This window comes from Aspergillus campestris (genome assembly GCF_002847485.1).
Source record: "Aspergillus campestris IBT 28561 chromosome Unknown P168scaffold_8, whole genome shotgun sequence".
NCBI lineage: Eukaryota > Fungi > Ascomycota > Eurotiomycetes > Eurotiales > Aspergillaceae > Aspergillus > Aspergillus campestris.
This window is the reverse complement of record NW_020194343.1, coordinates 904,543-929,118: the sequence shown is the minus strand read 5'-3', so window position 1 is coordinate 929,118 and position 24,576 is coordinate 904,543. Positions and strand designations below refer to the sequence as shown.

The 24,576-nt window shown below is 48.1% G+C and overlaps 5 protein-coding genes across 5 annotated transcripts; 1 reads left to right on the top strand and 4 right to left on the bottom strand.

Annotated features, from left to right (window-relative positions):
- Positions 1-4,106: 4,106 nt before the first annotated feature.
- On the bottom strand, positions 4,107-5,926 carry P168DRAFT_298029 (uncharacterized protein; the record flags this gene model as incomplete). Its single annotated transcript, XM_024838231.1, has 2 exons — positions 4,107-5,764; positions 5,827-5,926. 2 exons carry the CDS (start codon positions 5,924-5,926, stop codon positions 4,107-4,109), a joined length of 1,758 nt encoding a protein of 585 aa, XP_024691799.1.
- An 8,367-nt stretch (positions 5,927-14,293) lies between these two features.
- P168DRAFT_179402 (uncharacterized protein) lies at positions 14,294-15,071 on the bottom strand. The gene has a single exon (XM_024832940.1). The coding sequence runs from the start codon at positions 14,992-14,994 to the stop codon at positions 14,536-14,538; it is 459 nt and encodes a 152-aa protein (XP_024691798.1). The 5' UTR covers positions 14,995-15,071; the 3' UTR covers positions 14,294-14,535.
- Positions 15,072-18,529: 3,458 nt separating this feature from the next.
- P168DRAFT_291339 (chaperonin-containing T-complex subunit CCT5) lies at positions 18,530-21,097 on the bottom strand. The gene is made up of 11 exons (XM_024837388.1): positions 20,943-21,097; positions 20,861-20,878; positions 20,753-20,801; positions 20,567-20,660; positions 20,416-20,499; positions 20,062-20,351; positions 19,357-20,005; positions 19,171-19,308; positions 18,940-19,120; positions 18,793-18,881; positions 18,530-18,736 (listed from the first exon to the last, which is right to left on the bottom strand). The coding sequence occupies exons 1-11, from the start codon at positions 20,950-20,952 to the stop codon at positions 18,692-18,694; spliced, it is 1,647 nt and encodes a 548-aa protein (XP_024691797.1). The 5' UTR covers positions 20,953-21,097; the 3' UTR covers positions 18,530-18,691.
- A 155-nt stretch (positions 21,098-21,252) lies between these two features.
- P168DRAFT_305522 (chromo domain-containing protein) lies at positions 21,253-22,880 on the top strand. Its single transcript, XM_024838937.1, has 7 exons — positions 21,253-21,378; positions 21,442-21,592; positions 21,646-21,688; positions 21,757-21,833; positions 21,885-22,248; positions 22,299-22,324; positions 22,381-22,880. The coding sequence occupies exons 1-7, from the start codon at positions 21,372-21,374 to the stop codon at positions 22,400-22,402; spliced, it is 690 nt and encodes a 229-aa protein (XP_024691796.1). The 5' UTR covers positions 21,253-21,371; the 3' UTR covers positions 22,403-22,880.
- On the bottom strand, positions 22,841-24,539 carry P168DRAFT_305521 (putative transcription factor Rap1). The gene is made up of 4 exons (XM_024838936.1): positions 24,214-24,539; positions 24,076-24,161; positions 23,773-24,013; positions 22,841-23,716 (listed from the first exon to the last, which is right to left on the bottom strand). The coding sequence occupies exons 1-4, from the start codon at positions 24,316-24,318 to the stop codon at positions 22,910-22,912; spliced, it is 1,239 nt and encodes a 412-aa protein (XP_024691795.1). The 5' UTR covers positions 24,319-24,539; the 3' UTR covers positions 22,841-22,909.
- Positions 24,540-24,576: the final 37 nt, after the last annotated feature.

Sequence of the window (24,576 nt, the reverse complement as noted above, 5' to 3'; positions counted from 1 at the left end):
TTTCTATTATTATATTTTTTGGCTTTAGAGTAGGTTTTTTAGAAATTTTTTAATCTTTTTTATTTTTTTTATTTTAATTTTTCGCCTCTGAATTATCATCCGACCATGGAAATCTTTACACTCAAGGAAGTAATCCCGCACTTGACATATCTGTGGCGTCAAGGCACAATCAATCCATATCCTAGGGTCTGGTAAGTTCAGGAGCATACTTTGATGTGACTTTGGCTAGCTGTGGCGTCGATGACAACCGGTTGATATTTGGCTATTCACGTGGCCTGTCAAAATCCGATCGACCGAATCAGATGAGTGGGATCTGTGCATCTGATCTTGGATAACATCATAGTTGGGATGTCAGTAGGTATCATTACGTACGTGGGACCTCTTGGCTGTCTTTTCAGTGTGGATGCCGTATGTACAGTAGTATGTCTAGCCAAGCCGTTTCTGGTCTCAATGCCGGTTCTCAATTACAATCATTTATCAGTGACTCATTCTGGGGCAAATAATACTACCAGCTAGATATTGCTGCCCAACAGTCCTCCTCCTCATCGGCATAGTCTTTCGGAAGACAAGGATGCGAGGCATATCCCGCAAGCCAAGACGGAGATAAAACCGGCTAGGATTCCATTCGCTTGTATATCCTAGCCTGGAAGCAATCCGGGCGGTCTATGGGTGTTCTAGATTTGGCAGATGCGCTGTTAAGTCGACACGGCTTTGCTAGTGCCGCGCCGTCGGAGGGTATCAGCGCGTGGCAGTGGCGGTAGCGTCGGCATGCCGAGTGCCTTGAAATATACGTTAGTTAGTGCCGGGCCGGTGATCATTCACGAGATCATATCCAATGGTATGGAATATTTGATTGGCATTTATTTGGTCTTTGGATTTTCTATTCCTTTCTCGTGATCTCTATGGTATTTCACGTAGTAGTTAGTAGTTACTAGGGTAGACAACCCTGCCTCGCTACTCATCCTAGACACTACAAGTATAACTCTATACAGAGTACTACAGTAGGAGTACAGCTTATCAACAAAAGCTCACAATCATACTCAAAATACCAACCATCCCCGTCATCCTCATACACTGTATCTGTATAACAAATCCACCCAATACACAGCAAAATTCTAGTCTCACACAGCGGACAAATCACCCTCCTGCCCAGCTTCATCCCAGCTCCACTACAGACCCGCACCGCACCACAAATTCCCTCCTGCCCCAATCATCAGCTGACAGTGTACATTATCGAGTATCCACAGAAAAAAGAAAAGAAAAGCAAAGAAACTGAAAAAGTAAAGAACAGAACAGGAAAAAAGAGTCACATTAATAATACCCCCAACATATCTCCCATCTAATTGGGCTTTCTTTTACAAACCCCACATGCACTTGTCACCAGCCACAAGTCCATCGACCCTTGGCCTTGGCTTTCTCCACGCTTTTTTCCTCGCTCGGAAAACGCCGGACGTTGCAGTCGGATGGGGTGTGGGGCGGACTTGTTCTGAGTTTGGCTGGTGCTCGGGAGTTTTAGGGATGAAAAGGCTGCTGTGGTGGATAGAGAACAGAGAATTATAGAGGCTCAAGTAGGGATTGTGAAGCTAACTGGTTAGTTGTATTGTTGAAGATTTGCGTCGGAGCACATTGGCCCTGCGCTAATAGTAAACTTTTTTTCTTTGAAAGTCAATCAGTTGGGGGAGAGAGAAACAAGAAGAGGAGTCAGTCAGTCATTGTTTGAGTCAGTCAGTCTTGGACAGTACTTTCTTACGTCATATTCATTTACATCCCCCAGGCCATTCCCGGTCCTTGGTAACTTTATACCCATGGGACAATAGTCATGGCCTGGTCATCAGTCATTCGAGACAATGGCCTTGTTCAAGCTCTCAGTGAATAGTCACTCCCTACATCCTAGTAAAACCCGGTAGAATTCCCAACCACGCTGCATCGTGCGTCAGTCAGTCAGTTGTCACGAGGTAGGATCGATCGGCGAACGATCGGGATCCTCAGTCTAGACCAGTCGTTGATGATCTTCGAGACCTACCTTGATGTCTAGTAAAGCACAGAAAGGGTGTTGATGATGATATCTAGCGTTTCAGTATTGGATTCCGATATCGTACTCTAGAAGGCTGCTTGCTTGTTCCGAAGGTTTTACTCGGTAGTGATCCCTCTCCTCTCCATCGGGCCGTTCTACTAGCTGTCTACCGTACCTATAGCGGTGAAAGTCACTAAATACTATCCATCCATCCGCCCGTATACAGCCCTCATAACCTAGGTTATCAATCGGTAAGATCAACCCATCAAAAGTAACCTCCAATTCGTAAAGTAAGGTAAAATAGAATGACGGAAAAGAACTGGAAGTGCAAAAAAAAACATAACCGACCTAACCGTCCGATAAATCAACAGATCCTCCACTCCACACAAGATAAAGACGATGCGTACGTTACACCTGTCAGCCACGAGCTGTTCATCAGCAATAAGTAAATACGAGGGCCGATGATCAAGATGACAATGACAGACAATGGAATTATTGTATGTAGGACAATCAACGAGTTGTGATTAGGTTGGTTAAGACTTTGTTTTTGGTTGGCGAGTCCGGGGGTCCGTTGTCATACCTATCCTATCCTATCTACCTATACCTTCAAGTTTCTTTAGGTACTTGCTAACTACCTATACTATTATATTGCTATCTCCCTACCTATCTACAGAACTTACGTAGGTGATATACATTCTGCATAGTATACAACGACTGCTTGTGATCCAGATCAAATACAGATAAAATAAATCAACCGAATGAACAGAATCAAACCCAACACGTGAACCACATCAACCCACCAATATACTATATACTGTCCATTCAAAACAGGCACATATAACGATAAAACATAATAAAATACCAACACAGACCCATGGCTTGCATCAAGCCAGTCAGTCAGCCAGTCAGCCCAATCTGCAGCCAGTCCGGGGTCAACACTCAGGATTGAAGACCGCATATATCGCCGTTGCCGCCGCTTTTCTCGGCCTCTTATTCTGCTTATTTTATTTACAATATCAATACCTACTTATAGTTTAATTATGATAACGGTAATAATAAGAATAATGATAATAATAATATATCAGTGGTAATACGATGCGATATTATACTTGATGTTTTTGTTTATTGTTTAACCAAATAAATGGTGTATTTAAGAATATGATCTGTGCCGGTCTAGATCTTTGACATGGTGAGCTCTTTCTGCAGGCTTTATCCTTGTTCGATAGGAGGGTCAATTTATACTACCATCTGACTTCCAAAAAAAAAAAAAGCATTAATGAGATTTACTCATAAAGATAATGGTATGTCCAATGTTTCTTTTGTTTATGTAGTATCTTAATATAAAAGACAATGGCGTACATAGCATGTGCAGGCTCCGGTATCGACCTATGGACAAGACAAAAATCACAAGTATTTGGTATCTGGTATCAGAAAAAAAGGAAGAGAGACAGTAGGAAAAAAAGTTGATCAAGACAGGGTTAATAAAGACATGTTTTTTGTTGGCTGTCGTCAATAAACAAGCAGTCCCTAAGCACAGTGGTAATTCCCGTTGACCTTTCCTGTGGCTCCGGCTCCGTCCTGACAAAATGAAATAATTCAAAACCAATAATCAAAAACAAACCCCATGTCCATGCCAGCCAGTAAGCCATGTCCCGTCGCCGTGCAGTACCAAGGAATCGTCTGTACAAGAAGATTAATCGTCCAAGGGAGGTTCCGTGCTCCCCAAGACGACTCGGATAGTTAACAAACAGAACAGAGATAGCCACGCAATGTTATGACCAATGGATGAATGAGAAGACCCGAAAAGGATATTAGGTCGGAAGTAAGATGAAAAAGATAGGAAAAAAAAAAAAAAAAAAAAAAACCATATGATCCCGAAGTGCGCCAAAATGCAATGCAGAGTCGTGATCGGACGTGTCACAAGGTTATTCAATCGGGTGGTCGTATAGACACACGTGCAAATGTGAAAAACGTTTGTTCTTTTTTTGGTTGAGGCTGGGGTTTCGTAGTCAATAGACATTATTACCCTTCGTATAATATTCTGTCGATGTAGAAAGATGCAAATACATGACGACGGTTGTTGTCAATCCGTCTACCACCCCTTCGCATGATATTCCCAGGGCCCAAAGTCGGTGTAGTTGTTGAAGGATCCCATCTTGGTGTCCTTGTCCGCGCTCTGGTTAGAGGCGCCAGGGCCGGCTCCTCTTGGTCCCGGATATTGTTTCAGGTTCGCCACGTCATGTGCAGTGTGTCGACGTTTCATAACCGCATTGGCAGTGGCGCTCTTCTGCTGGCGCTCCCAGAGCAGATGACGGCGGAGAGACTCGGTGAGTTCGGTCGCAAGCATGTTGCGCCTCGTCGTCCGGGGAGAGTGCGCCACGGACTGCGGCGCAGTCTTCATTCCAATCGGATTCGACCGAGGTACATCGGGGCCCCGCATCATCAGGTTCTCACCGTCATGCTCCGGGGGGGAAGCGGGGATAGACGGTCCATTAGGTGATGTCAAACGCGCGCGTTGCAAGGCTGGGCTGGATCGTGTCGGACCCTGCATCATCTTGATGGGCTGGTGCATCATCATGGTGAGGAGAGAGCGGCGGGAAACCAGGTTCGGCCGGGAATCCACCCGCTGGAACATGCCACGCTCTTCGGCGATACTCGAGCGACCGCTCTCGGTCACGGAATCCTCCCAGTCAGAATCCTCATCATCCTCAATGGCGCTCTCAGAGACTTCGTCCTCCGTCTCAATAGCATCCTCGTCCATGTCACCGCGCTCCTTGATCGGCTTGACATTCACTTGGTCTTTGAAGGACGTCTTCTTTTTCTTCCCACTGGCATCGTTGTTGGTCTTGCCCAACGCCGACTTTGCCAACGCTGACTTGCCGAGTTCGTCGGAGAGCGAGCTGCGCTGGGGCGATCTCTGAATAGCCATACGGTCCTCAAACGAGCTTTCGTCATCATCGCCGGAAGACCCGCCCAGAGTAAACATGCCGCCCTTCTTCTTGAACGGCGACGGTTTCAGATGTGTGGGTGGTTTGGCGGGGCTAGGTTCCGCAGCCAGTCGTGCCTGCGACCGATAGGACGAAGAGATGAGCGAAGGGGAAAAGCCACGGATAACACTAGGAGATTTGACTAAATCGGGACGCGACGGTAGAATGCCGGACGACGAAACACTCGTGTCGGAGGCAGCCGGGTTGGCGGCATCGCTATCGCAGCCCTCGGGGGCGGTAGTCGAGCAAGACTCGGTCGACTCATTCTTTTGTTGACTCATGGGGTATGTCGGTGGCGTTCGCCTGACCGTGGACACGGACGGAGGGGTGGGAGTGGGAGTCGACGGGCGGGGAGTGATGTCGACAACGGGGGGAGAGACGGCCGTCATGGCGGTCGAGAGCGGCTCCAGGTTCTTCTTTTCCTTGATGTTCAGTACCATCCGCTCCAAGCCGAGAGAGGTGATATGCTTCTCCTTTCCTCGGCCGAGGTTAACGAGCGAGTCCTCCCGAACAACGGCGGGTTTGTAGTCGCATTTGGGACGCTTGATGTGGCTCTCGATTCTCTCCGCCTGATCGGAGGCGGCAGATTCGACACTGGCCGACAGTTCGGGCAAATCCCCTTCCTCTGAACGGAGAAGCGGCAGAACCGAGGTATCACTGGACGTTTCCGGCTCGACACAAAACGTCTCGCGAGTCCATAGTCGCCAGCTCAAATTTTCCAACCGACGTCCCTCTTCCATATAGTCGGCACATTTGGAAAATACTAGGCAAAGTCAGCCACGTAAAAAACACTAAAATAAAGAAATTAAGAAAATTTCCACTTACCCATCCACATGCCATGAAGACTCTGAGTGTTCGCCGTGTCGACCTTGTGGATCTTGGCCGTGTCCACGGTCAGGACGGGGGTGGATAACCGAGAAGGCATTCTAACGATGCCAGTTTGTAGATTGCTGAAAGGGAGAAAAGACACAGATTCGGGGTCGCCGCCTGCCCCGAGCGTGGTCGTACGGCGCGTGTAAACCTGGGTGAAAAGCTCTAATCCTGCGCTGGTGGCCGAAGACGATATTTCCATATGATCCGCGATTTGCTGCGAGAAACTGATTGAGCAGCAAGTGGCACCCCAGCTGCCGTAGATGCAGCCGGTTTAACGGTAAGACCTTGGTGCTTGGATTGTCGCGTCGAGGGTCGTCCGGGTGGAGATGTCGGGTTCTTGCCGGATCAATGTCGTAACCGTCGGTCGAGGGAAATGACGAGGGGGGTATCAATCGACCGAAAGCGAAGGAGGTCGAATGGAAGCGAGGGTTGATGGAGTTGAGCGAAGGTGGCGAAGTCGAGTGTCGAGATTGATCGGTATAGGAAGTATGTTGGAGGAGTGGAGGAGAGGTGTGAGGTGAAGAGGAGAAGGGAAGTCCAGGGAATAAAAGTGGAATATGGAGGAAGGAAAGGAACTAGTCGTCGGTTCGACGAAGTGGAGCGGACGAGAGGGAGTAAAAAAAAAGAAAAAAGAAAAAAGAGAAAAAGAAAAAGAAAAAGATACTAGTAAGTAAGTAAGAGTGGTGAATTACGAGATAAGTGGAGAACCAGGAGGGGGCAGGATGAAAGATAGTATTGGTCTGGTAAGTAACGGTACCAGGGGAGAGAGTCAGAGAGAGGGAGAGAGGGAGAGAGAGAGTACCGAGGAACAGGATCCAATTCCACGGTGACGATGAATGATGAAGATGAACTGATGGGATTCCTGCCAGGTAATAAGAAATACTTTGAGAACAGGATCATAAATAATTCCAGAATGACCAGAATGATCAGAAAATGATTATTCTTGTAATTATAATATTCAAGAATCAATAAATCAAATCAAATAAAGAAGAAAATGTAGGTTGGATGTATGGGATGGCGGTAAGAGGACAGCCAGGATCCTCGTTGCGCCTCCTCCACGGTCGGGACCTGTATTATTATTTTTGATTTAATCTTTCTTTTCATCTTTTATTTTTATTCTATTTAATGTTCTCCATTATAATGGTTATAATTATAATTATTATTTCTATGATTATTATTATGTTACTCTTAGTGTTACGTTCCGGAGACCTCCCGTGGGTCTGGCAGTATTTCTTACCTTGTCATAACCATCGGTAACTTTACCGGTCTGTTTCCGGAGTCCCACCCAAGAAAAAAGTACGGAAGATGATTCAGGCGTTCAGTGGAAACCATATTCCTGGTCTGTTATTCGGATATTCAATCTCAACTACGGAGTACAGAGTATATCTACACTGCTTTACTTCTTGATAGATGAGAATTAACAATTTGGAATCATGGACTTATCTATCAACCATATACAGGGAGTCAACAGGTTGAAAAAAATGAATGATCACAATCTGTACTATCGAATATGTAGGATGAAAAATTGGAATAAAAAGAACAGAGTCTAGACAACGGGTCAACAAAGATCGGCTTGTCCTGTGACCTCCTGGGGGTTAGTCAGCCACTCCAGGAGGCTGACAGTTCACCTCGGTCGGGTCACTTGACTGGCCCCAGATGGGTCCGCCTGTTGCATTACTTGCACATCGGTTGCGATCACTGCATTAAAGTACCAACAGGCGAGGCGTTCTCTTGGGGCTGGAATGATTGACAGACTCAGATTCATTCTCATTTTACTGGTTTCTCTCCCATCGAAGGAGGCAATGCTACCTAGTAATGTCAGTCTCCTCCGCCACTGCTGCCGCCCTGCCGCCGTCCGTCCTCCTGACTGTTTACCTGTCTTGATGCGGGTCGACTGCATTCGCCACGGACTCGCTTTCGGCGACATTCTGCGGGGAGAACGGAGCAAGATGGGATGGAATCCTTATCAAGTATGTAGGAACCTACCCAGGAACCTGTATATCTTCTACATGTTTGGATTTTGGATTCTTGAAGCCACTGAATCATTTCCACTGTAAATAATTATCCCATGAATATCATCTCAATACCAATCAAGCATACCCCACGATATCCTACCCTCTTTAGCCTTCACCCCATGCTCAGTTGATCAGGTATCGATCGTGTTTATCCGCCTTTTACCCTCCCCCATCCTTTGTCCTCACATTGGACACGTCCATATCCAGTAGTTGACCTATCCCGGCTGAACTGTTATTAACCGGGAGGGCGTCCCCCTCCCCAGACAGAGGCGCATGCCGGGGAAGCGTCCAGTGGTTTCCGATCTGGCTGATCCTCTTAGCTCTGGAATTCGTCTGGAAACTGGATACACTGGGTAGAGGCCTTCTCCGTGTTTTGACCCTGATCGAACTTCCTTGATTAGGGACGGGGGTCACTGCGCTTCCTGTCCCTGAAACCCGAAGCCATAGTGATGCTCAGGCCATCTGCCGGTTCGTTCGTTTCATCTTGGATTGGGTATTTGATATGATTGATTTTTGATTCGATTGATTATTGATCGAGGTGGATTAATCGTAGTGTATTGTCATGATCAGCATTATTTATCTTATTTTCTTATATTTTCTTTTACTTGCTTATTTAGTATAACAAATAAGTAAATCAATCCCTGATATAACCCGTGTTCGTCTCCCGGGATATCTGCCAGTCTTCGGCAGAAGTGTCACAGCCGCACTCATTCTGATCTCAACAGTCGTCAGAAGTCACAAGGTGCCTGTCTTGCCAGCTGTCACCACTAAATCATATCTAATGAGATCATGAGTATCATCTATACATCATCTATATTCATCATTCATCATCCATCATCCATCGTCAGGTTTATGTGCTGTCGCTGTCAACCTTGACCTCCGTACAGAATGGCAAACAAATAACTACTGGAGTAGACAGCTTCTATAATGCAAGAGACATGGTCTGTTGACCAATTCTTCGGATACAATCTCCCAAATCTCTTCCCCGGCGCTAAGCATGTAAAACAACCAAACCAAAATATCATATAAGATCAAATAACAAAATAGGCAAAATAAATAATACGCCACAGCTGATCAACTCCCCAGTTTCCCAGGCAGGCGGTTCGGGGAACCCAGGTTCCTCGACAGACACTTACACTATACATACTGGTATACTTACTTACTTCCAAGTATGATGACCACTCTTCCTCCCCAGCACGTCAAGCATAGCATTGCATACAGACAGCCTCTGCTTTCCTCCCCTGTTCACAGTCCCGTCAGCCTCAAGTCACACAGTCTCGCACGTTTTGTCAATCAGGTGATGTTCCACGTCGAGGGCCAGGACCGGGGAAGGAGACCGGGGGTTTGTACACCTGATGGATGAGTTGTAAGATTTTTCCATGCTACTAGGTGATAATTTTTTCGATCCGCATGATGATGCTCGCCTTGTTTTTTTTTTTTTCTTTCTTTTTGCTTGACCTCTATTTTTTGTTGGTCTTTGCTTTTTACTTTCCGGGTGTTTGTCTAGGCTGAATGAATATCTACTAAATAAAAAGAAAAGAAAGAAAATGAGATCAATAAATAGAAAAGGGGCTAATCTCCGAGAGGGACAGAGATCCCGAAAGTCAACAAGATAAAAATAAATAAAAATAAAAAATATACAAAGAAAAAAGAAAAAAGAAAGAAAAAAGAAAGAAAAAAAAAGAATATAGAATATAATCTTAGTTAAGCTCGGCTTATTGTGAGAGACCCTAATCTCCACGAGTAACGGTGCCTCGATGCGCGGCGATTATCTACCGGCGACTACTACCACTACTGCTACATACTACTCGCCGTGACTGAACTACCTCGCCTAGACATAATCCTAGGGTAGTATTCGTTATACGAGATACTACAAGGGATGGAGTCTTTCTCAGCTCTGTACGAGTCTATTCAGTTGTCAGCCAGTCAGTCAGTCAGGTAAGGATGGATAGGATAGGAACTCCATAATGAGTCAATCATTGTCTAGTACTGAAGTATATGTCTGTCATCAGTAACAATCTTCACGATAGTAACAACAATGTAACTGGCTAGCGTTCCCGCAAGAAAAGAAAAACAAAATAATTCCCCCCCGCATTCTTTCATGCATCCACCGGGTACCCACCACGATGCACACAATTTATCATCTTATATCATATCAGCGGAAGCATACGGACAGGACCAACAACCCACCTAGGCATCTCAACCCCCATCATCAAACAGATCACGAAAACTAATCCAAGCGAGTGACGTCCATCTCCTACTTCGCCCTTCCCGCCCCTCCCCCTCCTCAAGTAAAACAGGAAACGAAAAAGAGAATAATATCGTGCCGCGGCTGTAGACCCATCTCAGCTCACGATCACATTGCTCAGCTGCCCATCATACCTGCAGCCCGTTGTTCCACAGCGACGACAGAGAGAGAACCACGTAGCCGCGGATCGTCGCCCTGGGGGCGCCGTCTTCCCGGCATCGTCAGGCGTACTGCAGCTGTATTTTCCGGTAGATGATCTGCTAGTTAGTACGCAGATGGGAGGGAGGGGGGGGGATGGGAAATGGCCCGCAAGGCGCATTCAGGTGTCTCTCTTTCTCTAACTCCTTCCCCGTCAATCCGCGGAGGTTGTGACTCTTGATTCATTCTTACGTATGTCCCCCGTTGTGGGCCTGGTGGGAGGCGGAGGAGGAGGGGGAGGGGCGGCTTATGGGCTACGGTCATTACCGGCCTTGATTGATTGATGATTGACCCGGCCCCAGACTGACAGTAAGGCCTCCTCCCTCTCCCCCACTGATCGACACCCGTGTTTGGACTTGAACGTGAGTTGTGTTCTTAACATAGTAACTCACTGCCTACATTACACGATCTTGGACTGACAGTCTCCAGATGTGGGATGGATCTCAACCGGTTGGCGCAGCGCACACCTAATCCCATCATCCATCCCATGGTACCTACCCTTCCTTCCTATCCATCCATCTCGTGGTGAACAAGTCAAACGTCCATACCGTCCAGAAACTCGTCGACCAGCTGTCAACCTTCAATTGGCCTTTCCTCCGACGGTGCAAGGGACGGGGCTCCTCATCTGAGGTAATTAATCCCGTGGACCGGATGTAAGGTTCCATGGTGTGCCAGTCCAATTCCTGGTAGAAAGCAGGGCGCTGCGCGTCAGTTACTTCAGTTACATCAATGTAGCATTCCATCTGGCGAGAGTAAAGTAAAAGAAAGTCAAAAAAATCAAGGACTGAAAAGAATGAATGGAAAATCGCCGTTGCCGAAGAAGAATCATCGCGTGGCTGGGATTGCGCCTTTCTAAATGCGTTCCGTTCGTTTCATCTAATCTGGTAATCCCCACGACAGGACCAAATCTGGCCTTCTCCCTTTTAGGAATCCTCGTCCGTGGGCAGTAGCAGCAGCAACAAGCAGTAACTATTGAAGTGGCGAAAGCGGTCACAAGAACAGGCGACTTGCTTGTCACATGATGTGGGGTCGGTCGATCCCGCGGCTGTCGGCCATGTCGTATCAGCGAGTTATAGGCGGGTATTTGCGGAGTACTCCCTCCCGGGGTTCAGTATGCAGTGGTACTTACTGCGACTCTTGTCAACCTACGTGGTACCTAACTAAGTATAGGTGTGTATCTTCCGTAAACGGAGTACCCCGATGATCAGGTGTTCATCTAGAATTCCCCCCCCTGTCACTTTCGTGTTTTCTTTTTTCTGTGCCTGTTCTTTATGGAGTTCTTGCGATGATGGCATTGCAGGGGAGAGCGTTCACTCATTGTTCCCCTTAGATTATCTGTGATCCGCGGCTTATGAGAACTCTTTCCCCCCCAAAGCCACAACTGAAAGCCACCAAGGCGGATGACAACCCGGTAGCAGCATTCATCTCACCGACCATCGTAACGAGTATCGCGCTGTACACCCCGCCATCCCGTGTCCGGAAGTCGTCATGGTATGACCACTGGACAGCACAGTCCATCAACTAGACAAACGATCGAGAACTGATCGCCGGACAGCTCGGATTTAGCTGTATCGGGTGGGATCAGAGTATGTGGCTTGTGGAGCGGACAAAGAGATCACCTTCAATATATCCATCTATGGTGTCTCCGTACTCCGGCAATGATAGAATACTTGACTAACCCGACGGTGTCTTACGAAACCCTTACACCCTCCGTGCGCCCTGAGTTCATTATTATGCATAACCTAAAAAGCTTGAAAGCTTGGACGATGGTTGCGCACAGATCCCAGGACTGACTTTCTCCCTTGTCGGCCGTTCCATGTTAAGGGACCGGTTTGTGTCCAGGGAGACATTTTTTCTTTCACTTCCCAGCCCTAGCCCTCTCAACGGTAGGTACTCAATCTATCCGTCTTCCGATTGAGGCGTGTTCCCCCCTGTTTCGAGAAAATAGGCTTTGGCCTTCTAGCGACACGGAAGTTAATTGATTAGCCGCCGATGTTGACTTCTTTGTTCCTTTTTGATGAGCGTGTGTGTTTATTTGTTCCTTTCACTTCAACCCAAACGCATCCATCAAACGATTGAGGGGTCCTTGCCCATGCCCACGGACATTTTGTTCTTTCTGAGCAGTCATACTCACATCATACACATAAATACATAGGTACAGAAATACAAACATTACAGTACATACTTTTTCACCATCTATCTTTTCATATCTCTGATTTAGATAATGATCTCCAACCCTTCCGGCCCGCCCTCCCCGACCAACCCTGGAAGAATCTGGAAGGAGGGGGGATCTTCGTCACGCAGCTCCATCAAGAATGTCTGTACCTGGATCGGGGGGAGGGGAGGGGAGGGAAGGGGAACTCCATCTCTCTCAGCGCACAAGCATTGTCCTACATACCATACCTTAGTACAGATAGTTCCTCTCCAGAAGGTATCAAGGTACACGATTAGCAAATAGCCCGGTTTGCAATTGCGTGGCGCGCAGACCCTGGTTGGACGGGGATGGATGGGCTTCGCTTTCTGCAATCTTGCTGTTTGGACGGGGGTCCCAGGGCGTTGTGTCCCCTGGGATTAGCAATGGAAAAGAGAGGAGAGGAGAAGGAGAGTGAATGGGTGATGACTTCGGACGCAAGGGTTACGCGGATTCAAGTTCCCCGTTTTCCATCTCCACTTCCACCTACCACTCCCAACCAGCGCGGTCGGTCGAATGGATCTATAGGTAAATAGGTAGGTAGCTGACTACCTAGTTGTATACTGGGGAACCTTCTTCCGAGGAGAGAGGGAAAAAGTCAATTCATCGAAAACGGGATACAATTACGACACCAAAATCTTCAAACAGGGACAGAGCGAACGCCTCTGTTGTTCAGACTGACACAATTAGTACTACCTACACCTGTCCCTCTCCTCCTCTCTCCTTGCTGCAGTATCCAATGTCAACGTCCCTTTGACGCGGTCGTCATCATCGCCCGCCACGTTCGGTCTTCCACGGGGAATTACATTCCCGTCCCCAGATTGGTTTTCCCGTCGAGAAAAAAAAATTAGAAAGAAATAAGAAAAAAAAAAAAAAAGAAAAAGAAAAAGAAAACAGGACACACGGGCCCTCGAAGTAGCGGTGGATAGATGATGAATCACCCGCCGTGATGTTGACGGCACCATGCCACTGATACATATGTAGGGACAAAGACTGGACCTGGTAGGTAGGTAGTACAAATGGGTTGATTGTTTGGGTAATCGTTAAAGCTCTGCTATTCCAGTCAGTCCCAGGCCCCAGCGTCAACGGATGTGAATGAATAAATGATGGATGGATGGATAAATTGAATGCGATAGATTAATGACGCATGTTGGACACTTCCATCCCGGTTTGTACTGCTCCTTGTAGTGGTCCTTGCACAAACCAGGAACAAAAATAATAGCTATATCAAAACAAGCCCACCCGGACCCCATCACTCCATGAGTCCATCCGTCTCCGCGCACAGATCGCAAGGTACATACATACATACATACGTACTCCATACCTACGTAGGCACATACATACCTGAGGGGTGTTCCGCATAGCGCAGCGAGATGAGCATCATGCATACATACATACATAATTGTGATACCGGAACTAGCCATAGCCAGCTAATCCACTCTGTCTTAGGCGATCCTGGATCGACCAGCAGATAGTCAGTTACAAGACAGGGCAGGCTGTTGCAGCCAGCGTGTCCAGGTATCTGGGATCACAGGGCCTAGGCTGGTGTTTGTTGATTCAGTCTTTTGCTGGGAGACCCACTCGGTGATCGGCGCTAGGGGTGGGAAATTACTGGGGTGGATTCTTTCTTTTGGTCTATTCTATTCTCTGTCTGTCTTTCTGAGGAAGAGAGGGTATGTATTTTGTAGATCGGGGTGATCGTAGTATAGATGATATGGTACTTGTGTTGGCTTCTTTATATTAATTAAGTGATTAATTCCATTTGATGTCCAATTTCTTGGTTTCTGGTCAAAAGCAGGGTCTGAGTGTCAACAGGGTATATAATATCATGTATCTATATTATAGCATGATCTATATTCTCCTCGTTTTACAGAACACATCATAATATTTTTGTATGGATGTGCACATAAGCGTGTGTGTACTCCGTACACAACCTAAGATATGTAACTGTATACAACACATGTAGCGCGAGAAGTCACTCACCCACCCCTTACCTCGCCTCCCCTCCCCTAATCAACGGATATCATCGCCACAACGGATATCATCGCCACAAGGCAGCTCCCAAGCTGTCCATATTGCCGCCCAACGTCGTAGAACGTGTCGGCGTAGCAGTGACGGCGGTGGTCATTTGATGATGCGGAATTTTCACCCAATACTTTACCACCATTGACTACGGAGTACTCCGTACCTACTATCACTGTTTCTTCTGGAGTAGGAATGAACATGCCTATCGAGGAACCGGAACAAAGCGCGCGTTCCGGCGCAGGATCCCAGTTTTGGTGGATGTCATGTGGATGGTTGGTTCCTTTGCGGCTTGCCATTCTGTCAGGGTCGGGGGGATGAAATCGGATGTGTCCAAGGTTTATTTTTCTTTGGTGTTTCTGGAAGGTGATGGTTTGGGGGATCCTTGTCTTTTTCTTCGTCTTTTTTTCTTTTTTTTTGACTCCTTTTTTGGGTTGGGGGTTCATTGGTTTTTCTTTATTGGATTTTTATATTGTATTTGTTATTTTGTTGATTTGATTATTGTTCACTCAGATGGTATTTTACACTTCTATATTAACTTCTTTTTTACTATGAATCCTTTACCTTGTTTCATCCTTAACTTGGCCGTTATCGATCACGCCGTTGTTCTGGTTGAGTGGTAGCCGCTGTAAGGCACCAGTCGATCTGCAGTTATCCGCTTTGGAGTGCACATGACCTGATTATAATAATATAATTGACATAGTATTATACTATTAGGTATTGATAATATTATTTTCTTCCTTCTCACTAAAAAATCAGAAGCACCAATAGACAAACCCACCGGAATAACTTAGCTGAGTCCGACCCCAGCAGGAGAGACAGTCAAGATGCCCGACGACATGTCAACCCCAACCCGCCCTGGTGGTTTGTTGTCCCCATGTGACCCTGTGTTGCCAAGAGGGGGCCTTATTTCTGTTCCTGAGATGACTGTGTTTCATATCTAGCTGGGGGGAGAGGATGGGGATTGGAGAGGTGATTGGGTGTGTTGGTGTTGTGGGATGGGCCAATTGTGTTGGAGTATGCGGCCTTCTATACATAGATACTTAGGTAGGCATCTGTCTGTGTCTATCACTTCGTAGGTATTCAAGTACTGCTAGTGATAGGTGATCGTGACTATGGGGTAGTTTACTTCATGGAGGCGAGTATTCCGGAGGGCCATGAATCGTACGTCTTATGCTGCAAAATTATGTACTGCTGGTTGGTTGTGCTGCATAGAGTGATCTATTGGGAGCCTCTTTGTTGGATCACTCGCAGTAGATAATTTTGCAGTCCATAATATTGCGGGTGATAGATTCCAATGATCAACTCAAGATGTAAGGATGATCATCAAGTCTATCCTATGTATAGATCCAGCCTGTCAAGATATATACCAGCGTCATGGTGAAAACACTAGAAATTACCATCAACAATACCATACGAAACACAGCCCCATCCCAGCTCTGAGAAAAGGAAAAGAGAAAAAGAATCAAAACCCCGTCCGCAAATTCCTCTCATCAGATGTTCTTTCTTTCCCCGACATCCCCCATCCTCACCGCAGTCAGTCAGTCGTGTGATGGGATCCATCAAAGTAGCGGTATAGCTCTTGGTAGAGTCATGGCACCTCGGAAAGGAGACAAGACACCCATCTGATAACTATGACTACCCAAGCCGCTTCCCCCGCCCAACAAACAGAAAGAACAGAGCTGTCACGAGTGACGGGGTTAATAAAGAGGCCCCCAGAATTGTCATCACCCGCGGGGATGGGGGGAGTGCATCGCGAACAGACTCGGGCCACGTCAATGATGGGGCCGGGCCATGTGATGAGGGCTCTTATTCATGACCTTCATCTGCGGGCGGATGGATCGTTGACAGAGAGTGAGGGAGGAGTTGCCCAGGCTGACCTGCAGTTGGATATTATCATCTGTACTTCTTTTTGATGTACGGAGTAATTATCCACGATATCGAACACCTTCAAGAGGGTAACGATTATGACGCAGACAAGAAGAATAGTGGTCTAGAATCTATAGATGAGTCGTTTCTATTTCGGTCGCTTTCTCCAGTATAGTGACAGTCATAGTTCTCCTAATTCTTACTTTTGTTCGCGTCATCTGAACATCAAATTCAATCCCCTCTCAGGCTGAAGTCTCCTGCTTCTAGACCCAAGGATCGGAGGCTGTCCACCTGGAAATCGAATCCGTTGAACCTCACTAGCATGCCTTGTGATAAATCACCTTCATCACACACTGACAGCATGTACTTTGAGCATTCATACGGTAGGATTTAGTATCTACCATCCACACGTCGTAACCTACCTAGGAACTATACCCGATCATCAGATCCCCGACACACACGGCTGAGCTGTCAACTTCATCCACCCCCTGAATCCTTCCCTCCATCCGAGGCCGATGACCCCTCTCCTCTCTTCTGCTCTCCACCCGGCGTTCGTCGCAGCATAGTGGATCCATCCATCCTTCTACAGTGCAGATTCAGCTAACTAGTTAGTCGCGATGCGATCAACCCACGATTCACATGTCACTCACGATTCACCCTAGTCCTCCTCCTACATCTGCCGTGGATTGAATCTCATCTCCCCTCTCGGCCACGAGCCCGCGGAACTGGGATGTTGTTTCCACGCGTCGCGAGACCCATCGGCGGGTTGATCCGTCTTAATTTAGTAGAATCGATGGATGGTCGTGATGAGGTGTTTTATCTCCATGTGAATTAACTGCCTATCTGACTACCCCTGATCAAGAAGGATTTGGTCCAACTTCGTACTTTTTCACTTCCTCAACAATAAATGAATAAATAATAAGGGATAACCAGATACGAGAAACCGATAATCTCACAAAAGAAGCCATATTAAACTTTTATCCAACCATCATGGGATCTCGACCCGACCCGGGCCTTCCCCGGTTTGAGACCATTTATATATACCTAAAGTACTCCATATAGACACCCTCATCCCGTGAAGCGATCGACACAACAAATGCCAGCTGGATCAAGACATGAACCTCGGGACCACGGATGTGGATGGTACCTACCTACCTACCTGAATAACTAACCGACCGATTTCATGTCTCGAAATGGGTCATACTGAATCCAACACATTGGTTCCTGCACACCACCACCTTGCTCGCCCCATCGTCATCTGACAGTTAGTTACCAACGACCTAATCCCTGCCTGGCGCCCCCGCCGGAGGATTTCACATTTCACCCTCCTTGATGAGTGAGTATACTTTGATTTATCCACCAACTCCATTTACTTATTCTAATATACTGCTTGAGGGATCTAGGTAGGTAGTACTTCTTACGATGGAGGATGTATCCATAGACAATCAAAGGAGTAGATAGGATAGTTCTACCGTAGTATTTATCAAATTATGACACCTTACTCTCTACAGTCTACACCGTGCCCACAGCAAATACCCACCAGTCTAAACCCCTATGTAATAACTTCGTCTCATCGGATGACACGACACGGCACAATACAATGCCGTCCACACAAATAGAACAAGTGAGGTACATACTGGACACACTGCATTAAATCAGGAGACTTCCCCCTCCCCCCATTACTCCGCCTTCATTCATCGCAGGGACGATCGGCAGTCCGCGTCTTTCGGGTGTTTTATATCCTGTTAGGGTGGGCGCTGGTTAGTGGGCGAGTTATATATATTATATATATCTATATATAGACTATCTTATCTTATTGTGGGGGTGAGAATGCATGGGGGCCATTTTATAATCGATGGACTTGAGTCGGTAAGGTAATCGAGGGTGAATGTCGTAAGATATATACATATATGGGCTGGGATCGGACATTGGCCGGAGGAGATACATGAGTAAGGTCAGTGTGATATGGCTGTGTCTGGAGTTATATTTACCGGTTAGTGGAACCTTATGGATATAGTATGTTTTTGTGAATGGGGATGTTTCCAAATCATATATATTTCTATGATGACCCATCACTGGCTGCTACTACGTTCTCATGAAATAGATATTAAGACGATTGTTGTCATTTCTTTCATTGCACCGGACTTTTCTATGTATCCCGCCATGATTTTGTAGACACCGACCAAATGATTACCTATGGCAAAAGTTTATATGTACCACACAACAGGCCACGCCACAGTCGCCGTTGAAAGGATTAGACTGGATTCAAGAAATCTAGAACTCTTGGTCATCGTCACCCGAGATGATGATGTTGTTGATCTGTTTGTTTGTTAGTAATGTGACTTTGCTGGGGTTGGGGAGATGGCTTGACTTGCCTTCAGGACCATGCGGCACAGCTGGGTCGCGAGCAGAAGCTGCTGGCGCTTGCCGATCAGGGGATCAATGGCGAAGTGCTCTCTCATGTCTGTAGATGTTACATCCGTTAGCGATAGGAGAGAAAAACTACACGATATATAACATACCGTTGGAGCCGGTGAGCATGCAGTCAACACCCAGGCGGGAGTTGTTCTCCTTGACCTGGCGCGACTTGATCGAGGCAAGCGTCTCGATCGGGCTCAGACCGGAGTTCTCGGCCAGAGCCAAGGGCACGGAATCCAGGGCATCCGCAAACGCGCGCATGGCATACTGTTCAATGCCGGGGCTCTGTAATTACGTTAGCCTAGAACTGGAATTGGAGAGGGCATCCCACGTACCTTGACAGCGGCATCTTCCACCGCAATGGAGCAAGCAATCTCCGCAGCGCCACCACCGTACACAACCCGGTTGTCCGTGACCAGGTTACGGACGACGCAGAGCGCGTCGTGCAGCGACCGTTTCGCTTCGTCAATGATCTAAACAAAATTAGTTATCGCATATACCAGTGTGGAAAATAGACGGACCATCTTGTTGCTGCCTCGTACGAATACCGTCACGGCACGGCTGTTGGCACATTCTTCGATAACGAGCATCTTCTCCCGGGTGGTGCCGAAGGTCATCTCGCGCACTTTACCGGCGGAACCCAGCTTGTCCGCGCTCAGGTCCTCGAATCGAGGGACAATGCGACCGTTCGTCGCAATGGCGATCAGCTCGATCTCGGGACCGCCGACCCAACGGACAGCGGGGAGCTTGTTCTGGAGGAGCAGATGGTTGGCTTCGTCGTCAAAGCCCCACTGGCAGATTGCCAGGTTGGCACCGGAGTTCTTCAAGTGCTGGATCATCTCGGTGAACTTTTCGCGCTCGTAGTCCTGCAGTCGCTTGTATTCTTCGACCGACGTGATGTCGAGCTTGTGCTTGGTCTTCGGCTTCGGGGGCTCAAACGGACAGGTGAGGATGGCCAGCTTGGCGTCCGAGATCTCACTGGGCATCTGAGGGTGCGAGAAATCCTTATCCACGATCACACCCTTGACAAGAAGCGAGTCCTCCAGGGCACCGCCGACCTTCCCATCAACCTTGATCAGCTCGAAATCGACATCCTTGCGCTCGAGGTCTGCGACGGAGAGAACGGCATCGACGGCGATCTTGGCGAACTGGTCATGGGACTTGGAAACACTGTACCTATGTTAGTCGCACGGAAAATATAACCCGGCAAATAGATACCAACGCACATCTTGCTACCCAGACTGGTCTTGGCGACCTTCATCAGGTTCGAGGTGTCATCCCTGCTGAAAGGGATGGTGTCGCTGATCTTATCAAGCTGCTCAACGGCAATCTCACAAGCCTGGTCGAAGCCATCGGCAATTCGGATGGGATGGATTCCCTTATCGATAAGATCGGAGGCTTGCTCCAACATGGACGCAGCGAGGACGACGACACCGGTTGTTCCATCACCAATCTCTTCATCTTGGGATTTCGAAAGCTCAACCAGGAGCCTCGCAACGTTGTTCGTGATGTCCATCTGAAACCCGACATATTAGCGGTTGTCCCGGAGGGCGTTGCGGTGTTCTTTGGTGGGGTCGAACCTGGCCCAGGATAGTAGCACCATCGTTGGTGACCGTAATATCTCCATCGGGGGAGATCAGAATCTTGTCGAGACCACGGGGCCCCTATAATACTCCTTAGCATGCTGCCATTGTGCCACCATTCGCATGATTCGCCGTCACATGATCGTACCAGAGAACTCTTCACGATGTTCGCAACAGTCTTAGCGGCGACAATGTGTGATTTGATGGCGTCGTTGCCATGTTGTCTCTTCTTCTTTCCTTGACTGTAGTGAGGGAGAAAAAAAAAATCCGTCAGTGACATGTTGTGCTGAAAGTCATCCCCCACCGTGACCCCTAGTAGGATAGCGCAACGTACTCGCGAACGACAATGAACGGCCGGCCCTGCTCATCTTTCATAACAGAAGCTGTGACGTGGGTTAGAATCGAAATTCGAAGGAGGTCATCGGTATAAAAAATGTCTAACCTTGAGATAGATCAAGCTCTGCGAGAGGTCAAGAATGTTAGCACGGGGGGGGGGTCACGGATGAGGGGCATTGAAAACGTACGCATCGCCATCTTGACGGGCTGCCACGAGGCAGGGGACTTGTATTGACACTTGAAAGAGTTGACAAGTAAAAAGAGAATTTAATCCGAGGAATCAACCCCTGAAACGTAGTAATAGGGTGACGTGGTGGTATGAAAGACGGTAGATGGAGCCGGGCTTGCGGTGGTGAGTTCAACACTTAGAAATTCTGGAGATTTCCCAGTTGGGGCTAGTGAGCTGGTTGCCCAAGGCGGTATGGCGCCCTTTCCCAACTACGCGCCATGCGCGAGGTCGGCATCCAGGAACCTTTGTTTCGTCACTTCGAGCGCATCGTTTATTCCCCAATGCTCGTCCTGGTACTTTCATCTTAACTGTGCTTATAGTGTGCTTTGTGCTTTAATCCGCCAAGTTGTTTTCAAAGCTGTTGAGCCTCGTCTCTCCTTCCCGGACAATGCCTCGTAAGTGATCGCTTGTTTGGTGCGGCTATGCTATGAGTTCATAGCGGTTAACCAAGAACACAGCACCGTTGGAAGACGTTTCGGACAGCGAGTCCACCGGCGACTCGATCCCTTTCAACAGCGCCGCGGAGAGCAAGGATCGCGACGTGGCAATGGAGGACAATGATGAGGACGGCGACGGAGAGGAGGAGGAGGAGGAGGAGGAGGAGGACATGTAGGCTGAGCCGCGAGTCGCTTTGCGATCGAGAGCCGCGCTGATGCGACTAGGTTCATCGTGGACAAGATTGAGGGACATGAGTTTGCGAAAAACGTGCGCTTTCCGGCTTGTTTCCTGCGGATGAAGTACTCGGCTTTGGCTAATCGAGTTGATCGCATTAGGGCGCTCTCTTGCTTCTAGTCAAGTGGAAAGACTACGAAGACCCCGCCGACCGAACATACGAACCGGAGGAAAACCTGTTAGTTTGACGTTCCTCGGAATCGACCTTCATTGACACCCTGGGTCTTAGGGAGGGCGCGAAAGATGCCGTCGACGAGTACTATCGCAAACTGGGGGGCCGACCCCAGAAACCCGAGCCGAAGAAGCGAAAATCTATGGGAGGACGGCCGCCGAAGTCTGCAGCAGTGAAGCAAGAGAAGCCAGAGCCTAAGCGACAAAGAAAGTCGCGGGGCGCCGTCGAGGACGAACCCGCCGAAAACAACGACACACCCAACTGGATGCCCAAGTCCAAGAACTGGGAGAAAGAGGTCAAGAGCGTCGAAACGATTCTTCGCGACGCTGAAACAGACGGCTTAGTCGCGTTCTTACTTTGGGAGAATGGGAAGAAGTCCAAGGTGTCCATCGAGATGTGTTATGATCGGTGCCCGAGGAAGGCAAGTTGCGACCCCCGCGGTATCCCACCTCCATGCTAACCTACAACCAGATGCTCCAATTCTATGAATCACACCTGTAAGTTGATTGTTTTTCGCGGTCTGGAATCGCGAATCTTTCTAACATAGTGGCAGTGTTTTCAAGGACGAGTCTTAGCGACGTGCGCCTGCGGAATCTATGCTGAGTTGGTTTTTATAGCGACCTAGGACCAATTCTTTATTCATTTATTGGCAAGGTAGTCATTGCATTTACAACATAATGTCCGAAGGCCTTAGCGCTTGAAGGGTGTTCTTGACGGAGTTTTAGGCTAATAGGTCGCGTTATATGATCTGTAAGATTATACACCCAGGAATGGGGTTCCAGCCATGGTGGCTGTGTGGCATTGCTCGACGGGAAAGTGCAGAAAAACCACAGAAAACAGGCCTCAGACACAAGGATGGAGGCTTACATCCTTAGTGATCGTGGGGCCATATTCTTATCTTTCATCATTACCAGGTCTTCTCTATCTCCCTATTTCATTTCTGACTGCTGGCAATGTTGATTTTTCCGGGTTTCTACGCTATCTTTATGTATTTTGATTTTGATACTCCTGTTGTTGTACATCCTCAACGTCGTATTTGATATTATTATTATTATGGTCAACTATGTGCATCCTTGCCGCGACTAGTTCCCTTCTAGGCCAGTGGCCCTTGCCATGTTGAGGTATTCCCACCGATTGTCAAATGCCTCGGAGCCATGCTTTTGTATGACGCGATTGACTCTTCGGCCATCCGCCGATTCCATGTCTCTGTCGTCGTCAGGTGTCCACACACCGGGCATATTATCAGGAATGCCTCGCCCGGCAGCCAAGCTCTCCAAGACCCGATCTGCCAGGACAGGATCCATACTAGCCCGGCGGAGCGCCTCAACGATCTGATCTTCGTCTTTCGCTTTGCCCGTCCGCAGGCGCTCATCGATCCAGGTATCGATATCCTGCGGGGGAGCTTCTTCGGGCTCGGGGCTCCCTGGGAAAAAGGGTAACTGTAATAGGGTGGTATCGAAGTCGTTATCAACGACGGGTGGGGGCGGAATTTGCGCATTCTGGGCTTGCGCGGCGGCATTTGCATTGCTTTTGTTTGGAATCGGCGTTGACGGTGCTTCGCTTGTCTGTGGCCTCGTTTCTTGTGTTCGTGTTACACGCTCTTCTGGGGCTTTCGCTGTAGGCTTTGGTCTTCGTTTGTGGCTTGGGCTGGGCGTCGTTTCTGCGTTGCGATGCTCGGGATTAGCTTGAGGCGAGCGCTTCCGCTTCTTATCTTCGGGATTGGCGGGTGCCTCCTGTTGCGAATTGTCTCGAACAGGCGGCCTCTGTTCTTCGGTGTTACTCGAGGCGAGGGCGCCTGGAGCCAGATAGGTTTTACCACCTGGTCGGTCTTTGCCTCGAAGTCGCTTCAAGTACCGATCCCGCCATGACTGGAATGTGTGCTGGGGGTACTGTGACAGAAGAACTTAATGTACGGCTTCTTGGAGTTAAGAACGGACGTGCTTACCCTTGCGGCCAGATCTTGGTAGATCAGGTTGCCTGATATAGGCGCAGTCCCTTGTTCTTCATACGGCTGCATCCAGTCCCAAAGAATCTGGTCGTCCTCGATGGTATAAGCTCGCTTGTGATTCCTACTTGGGATGTTGGTCGCCCCGACAGGTCGCGGTGCAGAAGGGCCAGCTTCATATTTCCGCAAGTCTTGCATTTTTCCCTGCTTGACGGAGTCCTCGACGAACTTGTAAGAGTGCCTGATGATTGATGAGTGTCTATGCGTGCAAAGATGTAGAATAGAATCAGGGTGTAACCCTACGTGTCTGGTGGAAGGTTCTTCCTTAAATGGTCAACCAGCCTGATGTCTGCATCCTTTTCATACAGTCTGAGAATGCCACCGTTGTTCTGCACGTTGGTCAGCGCGATGTCGCAATGTCCAAGGTATGAGAGGTCGTACCTTGATCAAGTCCTTGAACCGCCCTCTTTGAGGAACGTTGTGAGATAACCAGAACTGTTTTCCCTTGAACAGGCCATCATGCCCATCCCCAACCTCTTCTACCATTTCCGGTCCGAAACCGACAGAATTCGGGATATTATTGACGATTTCAGAGCTTCGTGTCCAAAGGCTGCTGACGCGCGATCACGTGCTGAATGCCGAATTTAAATTGCGCGTGGTCCTGGAGAAGATGGTTCGCAATAGAACTATCACTAGAGGAATATATCTCTTTTCTACCGCTTCCTTCTTTCGAGAATAAGGTGAACGAATCTAGACGTTGAGTCGTGTCGATAAAGGATTGCAAGTATGCTGTCAGTTGGTTCA